This window comes from Lolium perenne, chromosome 2 (genome assembly GCF_019359855.2).
Source record: "Lolium perenne isolate Kyuss_39 chromosome 2, Kyuss_2.0, whole genome shotgun sequence".
NCBI classification, from domain to species: Eukaryota; Viridiplantae; Streptophyta; class Magnoliopsida; order Poales; family Poaceae; genus Lolium; species Lolium perenne.
Genome location: NC_067245.2, coordinates 327,244,722 through 327,254,284, shown reverse-complemented (window position 1 = coordinate 327,254,284; position 9,563 = coordinate 327,244,722). Strand labels below are relative to the sequence as shown.

Below are 9,563 nucleotides of genomic sequence, written 5' to 3'. Positions count from 1 at the left end.
GCGTGACGACTGAAGAAAGCGACCGGGAAATCCCGCCGGAGATCGTCTGACGAGCGGGCCCCGCGAATCCGGGGGCGGATCGGCGGGCGGGCCCCGCGCGCGAGCTTTCGAGATCTCGCAGGATTTGGCCCGCATTAATTCTCCCTTTTTTTCCTCACTCGCGCAGGCACCGCCGATATCTTTTCGTATCCGCACCGCTGTATATATACGGCCGCGCGTCGCGGCCAGAGACCAGAGCAAACGCAGCGAGAGGCAGACAACAAGTTCATCAACAACAGCAAGGAAGGAAGAGCTCATCTGTCCTGCTCCGGCGAGGTTTCTACAGCTCCTCTGATTGATTCGATGGCTGCGACGGCACCCACCCCGGCTCCGGCGGCCATGACCCTGCCCGCCATGGCGGCCCAGAAGGTGTCCTCCCCCAAGGCCGGCAGCGACCGGAAGGTCGTCCCGGTCATGGTCCCCGACGAGGCCGTCCATGTCCCGGAGATGCACGTGCTGGCCGTCGACGACAGCGTCGTCGACCGCGCCGTCATCGCCAAGATCCTCCGCAGCTCAAAGTACAGAGGTAAACTCCAACCCCAACTCCTTCTCCTCCACCCAACCCACCCGACAAACCAGCAATTCGGTCGACTATCCTGTCTTTGATCTGAGTTCCTAACGTGCCCGCCTTCCTCTGCGCAGTGACCACGGTGGACTCGGCGACGCGCGCGCTGGAGCTCCTAGGCCTGGGCCTCATCACGGACGTCAACATGATCATCACCGACTACTGGATGCCCGGGATGACCGGCTACGAGCTGCTCAAGCGCCTCAAGGAGTCCTCGGACCTCCGGGAGATCCCCGTCGTCATCATGTCCTCCGAGAACGTGCCCACCCGCATCTCCCGCTGCCTCGAGGAGGGCGCCGAGGACTTCCTGCTCAAGCCCGTCCGGCCGTCCGACGTATCCCGACTCTGCAGCCGCATGATCAGATGATGATATCATCTATCCACAAGGAGGAAGATTAATTCTTAGGATCTTTCTTTATTTTTTGTGTTCTTTTCGTGGACATAGATCTGCCCGCTGCTGCCGCATCACACATGATGCTTAACTTTTTGTTGGGGTCCTTCTTCTACTAGGAGATGATGATTAGATTTTAGGAGGTTAGAATCGAGGGATCAAGCATTTGTTTGTTTGCTCTCTGTGCAAAAGATTTCGAGAAAATGAAGAAAAAAAAACAGAGAATTCAGCCATAAAAAACAGAGTTCCTCTGAATGCTCATGTTCGGTTCAGAAAGAAGTTCCCGTTCTTGGATTTTGAAATTGGATCAGCTCAACATGCTGATCCAATTTCATGATCAGAGTTCTGACATCAAATCCAGGGTCACAAAATTTGATCATACATCTGCTCCCTACATCATATTATTATTGGATTCCATAGGATTTTAGGACCGAGGGACCAAACATTTGTTTGTTCGTTCCTCTGAATGTTCTTGTTCAGAAAAAAAAAATCCCCTCTTGAATTTGAAACCTGTTGACATTCGCATGATCAGAGTCTTTTTTACATCAATCCAGGATCACAAATTTTATCACGATCTGCTCTCCACATGGTTCATCCACCTGTCACTTCCTGATCACCGTATTCTGTCTGCCATGCGACGCTATCCGCATCCTCCATGATTTGTTCCTCTCATGTCGACGACCTCCCCGCCTGCGCTGTTATACTATCATAACCACCATTATACTAGCAGGATCACGATCTTATTCGTACGTGCGTATCTTCGAGCGTACATATACAACCCGCTCCGGGTTGTCTTAGGTGAGCTGTTGTTATACGATGTGCATAAACTAACGAAAAGTCCAAGCCCAGGAGGCGTATATGATGATAGCTGTGCACTGTCCAAGGATCTCCGGCGAGATCTGCTTACCTGGTGGCAGATTCTTCAGAAGGCGACCCTGGCCCTGCACTGTACCTGGCCCTCGATGTTTCCGACTGAATGAATTGATTGGAAAAAACATGGAGATCAGGGGAGAGATACTCCGGATTGACGCTGCACCTGGTAGGTCGGCTCAGTTCTGGTCCTGATTTTATCGGATTTTTTCTGGCTTCTGGAATGTCAAAGTCGGATATGTATATTTGATTGATTGGTTAATTGGTTTGTGGAAGGCAAGTGGTAGTTTGTTGGAATAGTTCCGTTGGTTTGCTAAGAAAAGTCCACCGGCGTCAGGATACTGTGATGCTGGGACGAGGATTCTCGTTTGTTTTCTTGCTGATTTTGTCTGGCTTTGACTTTACATTGTTAATTTACTGCATGACTAAAAAATGACCGGGGATCATCTCCATTGGTTTATCACGGGTAAACATTTTGACCACGTAGTTATAAAGATTGGATCTAAACAAGGCCTTTTTTTTTCTTAGACAGGTCCAACTAGTTGCGAAACGCCTGCAAAAAAATCAAATCAAAAACCTGGAAGCCGATGATGGCAACCTAACCTTCTCTCACTCTGCCAAGGCCTCCATTCTTCACACCTTCTTCAAATCCCTTCTTGGCACCCCGCTTCCGGCCAGCAGTAACCTCAACCTCCCCCACTTAGTTCAATCCACCTCTCTTACCCCATCCCAAGCCGCCTCCCTCATTCGCCCCTTCACTCTGGAAGAAATTCGCGACTCCCTCTTCTCTATGAACGACAACTCCAGTCCGGGCCCTGATGGCTTCGGCCCCGCCTTCTTTAAGAAGAATTGGGACCTCGTCAAGCACGATTTGCTTGCTGCTCTCGCCGGCTTCCACTCCCTTACCACCGACCTGAGACCCATTAACAAGTCCCATATTGTCCTTCTCCCCAAAAAAGCTGGCGCTAACAAACCAGAAAACTTCCGCCCTATCTCCCTCCAAAATTGCTGCCTCAAGGTCCACTCTAAATGCCTCACCCTTCGCCTTAAAGGGCTTATCCCTTACCTTGTCCACCCGGACCAGACTGGCTTCATCTCTGGCCGCTCCATCGCAGAAAACTTTGTTTATGCCGCTGACATTGTCCAATCCTGTCATCGGCGCTCTGCCCCCACCGCTGTTTTTAAGCTTGATTTCCGCAAAGCTTTCGACTCCATTAGCTGGGATGCCCTGGACCGCATCATGCGAGCCAAAGGGCTCCCTGATCTTTGGTGCTCCTGGGTCAGTCTTCTCAATCACTCTAGCCAAACTGCGGTCCTCCTAAATGGCATCCCTGGACGCTGGATCCAATGCCGGCGTGGCCTCCGCCAAGGCGATCCCCTCTCTCCTTTCCTGTTTAACATTGTTGCTGATGTTCTTCAGCAGATGCTCCGCCTTGCCTCCCTCTCGGGGCTCCTCCTCCATCCCCTGGTCGACGACCTACCCTGTCCCGTCCTCCAGTATGCTGATGACACTCTTATCATCATTCGTGCGATCCCAGAGCATGTTGCCAATCTTAAAAAGATTCTTGATGACTTCTCCGCTGCCACCGGCCTAGCCATCAACTTCCACAAGAGCACCTTTGTTCCCATTAAAATCAACGCTCCCGTCGCCACCTCCATGGCTGCTGCCTTTGGGTGCGAGGTCTCCTCCTTCCCTCAAACCTATCTTGGTCTCCCACTCTCCCCCTACAAAATGCGCTTCGGAGACTTCGCCACCATCATGACCAAAAGCGACATGCGTCTCTCTGGATGGCGTGGCCGTTGCCTCCCCATTGGCGGCCGCTTGATCCTTGTCAACTTTGTGCTCACCTCTATGCTCTCCCATGCCATGACCGCTGGGCTCCTCCCCGTCGGTGTTATGGAGGCCATTGACAAAAGGCATCGCGCATTCCTCTGGACTGGTGAAGAAACTTGTCATGGCGGCCAATGCAAGGTTGCCTGGGATGACGTCTGCACCCCAAAAGCTCTTGGGGGGCTTGGCGTCATTTCCCTCCCAGCCCAGAACTCTGCTCTCATGTCCAAATTCCTCACCAAGCTTCACTCCGACACTTCTGCCCCCTGGGCTTCCTGGTTCCGCCGTATGTATGGTTGGAACAACTCTCGGGATTTGGGCGATCGCCACCACCTCGACACCCCCATCTGGAAGGACATTGTGGCAGGGCTCTCCTCTTTCCGTCAGATCTCCAAAGTTTCTCTTGGAAATGGTTCCTCCACGGCCTTCTGGCTCGACTGTTGGCATGGAACTCAAACCCTCAAGGAACGCTTTCCTGACCTCTTCTCTCACTCTACCCGCCCCAACATCAATGTTCAGACCACCCTCTCTGTGGGTCTCCGTGGCTCCCTTGGACCGCGCCTTACTGCTGCCGCGGAGGATGACCTGCGAGCCTTGACAATCGAGCTTAACCTGGTGGATCTCCGCCTCGAAGTTCCGGACCTACGCGGCACTCGCCTCACTAACAAAAAACTCTCAAACAAGTGTTTCTATGTCAATTCTTTCAGGCATTTGCAGATCGATGACGTTGCGCCAACGGTTTGGAGGAGTGCTGACCCCTTAAAGTGCAAGATTTTCTGCTGGCTTGCCCGGAAAAAGCGTCTCCCCACAAACGAGCGGCGGTTCAGGCACCACCTCTCCACCTCCGCGACTTGCCTCTCCTGCCCACTTGATGAAGACACCGACCACATGCTGCTCTTCTGCCCCCAGGCAACGGAAGTTTGGGGTCATTTCCACCACAGCTTTGACCCTGGCGCCTACACGAGTTTCTCGGACTTTTGCCTTCAACGCAACTGTACCTACGAGGAGTCCACCATCAATACTGCCATCGCTTGGTCCATCTGGAAGCGCAGAAACGCCCTAACCTTTAATGGCGTCTCTGAGGACCTGGCTCTTGTCTCCCGCAGATGTATAGAGGATATTAGGCTCTGGGCCTATAGATGCACCACCCCCTCCTCTACCTCCTTTCTAAATTCCTGGTGTAATGGTTACGATCCCCCCTGAGCTCCTCCCTCTCCTAGCTTCTGCCCCTCAGATCCCCTTCTAGCATTGTAACAGAAAACCCTGTATGTTCCTTTGGTTGATATAAAATTGTTCAGGCTGGCGTAAGCCCGCCGTAGTCCAGGTCAAAAAAAAAAACTAGTTGCGAAGATCTCAGACTTCTAGTGCTCGAATAATTCAAACAAATTTGAACTAGAACTATTATAAAGGGCGGAACAAAATTATTTCTACCCTAAATTGTACCGCGAAGCTAGAGACGGTGTTGTTGTTAGTAGCAATCGTCTTTCCAAGTACTCGCTGACAATTTTCTCTTCGACGATTCTTTTGAACTTGGATCCTTCCTCTTCATGTGTTGTGGTTTTAGATTTTTAATTCAAATTCGAACTAGCACCACCACAAGAATTATGAAATGGAGAGAGAGAGAGAGAGAGAGAGAGAGAGAGAGAGAGAGAGAGAGAGAGAGAGAGAGTAAAACATAAGATTAAAATCAATAAAATTAGCGTGGAGGGAACAACCTGGTTTGTGAGATCACACAATGTAATTGCCCATGTGCTATCTATTTCATCTAGTTCTAGAAGTTAAAATTCAACATTTATGTGAATATTTTTTGAGAGAAATCTCGGTCAAGAAAAAAATGCATCTTTGGGGAAGTGGAACCGCCTTGCTTAACTTATTGGTAGGGTTTAGGGTTCATTGTGAAATCTAGGTTGCCCCGGCACACCCATAAAAATAAGAGCGCATTTCACTTTTTACGCACTGGTTATCCATTTGTGACACTAATTGCCCCACCAAGCGAAAATTCATATAGATTACTCCGTTTAAAAGCTTTGAACGCTTATTTTTTGATGCGTGGACATTGGGCAAGGTGTTGCCCGATGATCAAGATTCGAAAATATCAAGACACGGCGAGGAATTGAACGAGAAAAATTCTAATATGGGATTAAACCGTGTTTAAAGTCTTCTGAATGGGATATTTTGGTAGAAGTTCTAGTACAGGAGGTAATATTTGTCAGAGATACACACTTACTAGGAGGTAATTCACTCTAAAAATAAAGTTGCAGCAGCAGGAGGCAAGGCCAGCACTAACGTGCTCTCGGTACCGTTTACAAAAAAAAAGTATTTTCTCTGGGAATTAAACATCGGAGAAAGGTCAAGATCCCTACGCGCAGCAGACTACTGGTAAAGTCCCGATCAGAAATGCAAACTCAATACTCACGAGTCGTTACCACCAGCAGCTCAGAAGTACTACTGGTCCAGTGCGATCTTCGGTGAAAGAGAGAGGAAAAGTTAGAGAAGATCGCACGGACTGATGTGCAAAGCCGTAGCCAAGTTAAGGCATGACACGTACGTGTACGTGCAGCGCACGGCCAGTGTTGCGTCCCGCGTACGTAATGCCTCCCAACTTGTACGTATCTTCGTACCACTGATGCGGCCAGTATTTAGTTCCTTCAGTAAGTGCTGCTTCCTGGGTGATCCTACAAAGGAGTCCATCAAAAGGTGCCCGATTTATATACCATGAAGCCGCAATAGATACTCGGGAGTAAGTGGCTCTGTGTACTGTGTACCGGGTGGTTAAGGGGAAATTCCAGTGCAGGGTACATTTGATTGGGATTTTAATTTTCTTTTGAATGAGTAAGGAGTACATATAAGTTGCTCTGGGAGGAAACTATGATGGCGGCACCCATGTTGTATCCTCCAAACAAATGTGTTAAGCAATGTTGCAAAAGGATCCAAATCATGTACATAATAGAACTACTTTGATTAATTTATAATATGCGTTCTGTATGTGTGAATACTTTTCATAGACAAATTACTCTAGACGACTTTTAAGGACGATTTAGTCTAATAAAAAACCCTGTTTCCGCCGGTGTTCCAACGTCTCCTCACCTTAGGGGACTTTTCTAGCACCGGGAGGTGGGAGGAGCCATTGATCATCATTTGGAGAGAGTACTTAACTAATAATTATATGTTGTGTTTTTGTGTCCTTGCAAGCATTATTTCATACAGAAGGTGACGACGCTGCGCCAAATAAAAAACCTCACTGCATTTATCTTTTTGATGCTGTGGGCGGTACTTCTTTTGTAGTGGGTGAGCATATCGATAATACATTGTTAATTTACGGCATGACTTAAAAATGTACCTGATCTTGATCGCAGGCACATTCGCCCGATGTTACCGCGGCGCGACACTTCCCCGAGACTTCATTCACTTCCGGAGACTTCATTCGAAGTTTGATGTGGCGATGAAAAATGGAATAGAAGAAGGCAGGGCCCACAAATTGTGTTCCACGCCAACTTCCTAAACCAGTTGCGCGCTGGGCTATAAAACTTGTTAAAATAGTGTATAGATACATTCAACTTATTGTAAATCTAATAAAACTTTCGTACGATGGATATTAGATCTGAAGTCCAAAGCATTGTTGTGCAAGTGAAATCAGGTTGCCTGAACATTTGGCAGTACACTAATGGCGATTGGCGAGATCTTGGACTGCAGCAACAACTCGGCAGGCAGTACTTATACTGACTTAAACATCGGAGAAGAGCAAGATCGTTGCGCCGAACAGTGTAATAAAGCCCTGATTGGAAGTCATGCCCACAAGATCAGAAGTACGACTGCTGCCCCCTGGCCCAGTGTGATCTTCGTAGAAAAGTTACAAAAGAAGATCGCACAGACTGATGCCAAGGCCGTAGCCGAGTTAAGTAGTTGCACGTACGCCGTCCCGTATTTACCTGCGCATCACCGATCCGATGCTACGTACGGGACGGCGTTTATTCCTGTGTGATCCTCTAAAGGCAGTCCACCGAAAGCTACTCAGATTGTGCCATGGAGCCAGCAGAGTTAATTACTCTGGGGTAAGTTTTTTTTTTTTTTGAGCTCTGCTCTGGGGTAAGTTGGTAGTACGTGCACAGCGTACGTACCGGTTTAAGTCGGAAATTACAGTACCTACCTGGTACATTTGCTTCAGAGAAAAACAAAAAGGGTACAAGGTACATTGATCTCTGTGGAAACAAAAAAGCACGGGCCTAAGTTAACAATACTCCTCGGTTGCAAATCATGTACCAAGTGGTATTCCCGTACTCTCTTTTTTTTCTTTTTTTTTTGCGAGAAAGACGATTGGAAACCCTAGACACTGAGGAGGTTTTTGCACCTCCACCGGTTCGTCTCGCTTCCTATGGTCTTTTTGGGACGAGGGGCAAGGGTTATAGGGAACCACGAAAGAACATTATTTAATCTTCCTTATTTCACTTTTCGTGGTGTTATTGGGTTGATGATGGAGGTGGCGATTATGTCACACAAAAGAATAATTTACACCGCTCTATCTCCGTCCTGATGTTGTTATATCATTGTCCCGTGTATTGTGGTTCCCAATTCCGTAGATTGTTTTTCAGATTTTCAGCCCGAACCAAAATGTGGGTGGCATTGCTTTCAGTTTTATGGTCCATGGTCGTCACTTTTTAAGCTTCGTAGTAGTTTTCCTAATTAGCAGCTCACTCGACTGAGATTAGTTCTCGGCCAACTTCTATTCCATTGGATTACACCGCGATTCATCATGCTACCATGAGTTGCAACCGAGATTTTCAAGTTGAGTTATGTCCAAGACACAGACAGTGACAACTCCTAAGGAAACTGGCCAAAGATGTATCCGACCCTCCACAGTACACCATCAAAGATGGCATAATCAAGCATGGATCCAAGATATATGTGGAAGCAGCTACTAACATGGGGCCGACATTGTTGGATACATTCCATCAATCTGCCCTAGGAGCTCACTCGGGAGCAAAAGCAACATATCAACACATAAAGAGAGTTTTCTGCTGGCCCCATTTGAAACAAGTGGTTCAAAAAATTGTATCTGAATGTCCTGTATGCCAATTGGTCAAAGTGGATCACACCAGTCCTGCTGGTCTTTTACATCCACTACCCATTCCTGGCACACCTTGGTGATGTATCAGCTTGGATTCCATAGAGGCACTCCCCAAGTCCAATGGCAAAGAGGTAATTCTGGTTGTAGTGGACCGTCTCACAAAATACTCACATTTCATTGCTCTTGCACATCCATATTCAGTGGAGCAGATTGTGGCAATCTTCATGGATAACATTGTGAAACTTCATGGTCCTCCCCAAGAAATTGTGTCTGACCGCGACCAAATCTTTACAAGTACATTGTACAAGCAAAATTTCAAGGCATTGGGTGTTCAACTAAAGTTTAGCACGACTTATCATCCGCAAACGGACGGACAAACCGAGCGTGTTAACCAATGTTTGGAGGCCTATTTACAGTATGGTATTCCAGGAACCAAAGCAGTGGACCAAGTGGTTGGCGACAGCGGAGTGGTGCTATAATACTTAATACCATTCCTCGCTCAAGATGACTCCGTTTGAAGCTCTACGTCACTATCCCCCACCAGTGGTTGGTGAATATGATCACACTCAGGCAGTATGTCCAGCAGCATAGCTCACTGCCGCGGTAGTTGAAAAATGAGGTTGCAACTGAGAAAAAAATATCTGGCATGTTGGATTGTATCGTGATTCGTGCAAAACATGGGTTGCAGCATGGTTCACTTGCCCTTTACCATTGGATTGCTTCGTGATTCATGCTACTAGTAAGTTGCAACTGCGATTCGATAGCGAGAATTAGCTTAATTCTCGATCAACTGATAATTAGC

At 47.9% G+C, this 9,563-nt stretch overlaps 1 protein-coding gene across 1 annotated transcript; it reads left to right on the top strand.

Moving 5' to 3' along the window:
- The first annotated feature begins 219 nt into the window (after positions 1-219).
- LOC127337199 (two-component response regulator ORR3) lies at positions 220-1,171 on the top strand. The gene is made up of 2 exons (XM_051364145.2): positions 220-565; positions 682-1,171. Exons 1-2 carry the CDS (start codon positions 343-345, stop codon positions 969-971), a joined length of 513 nt encoding a protein of 170 aa, XP_051220105.1. The 5' UTR covers positions 220-342; the 3' UTR covers positions 972-1,171.
- Positions 1,172-9,563: the final 8,392 nt, after the last annotated feature.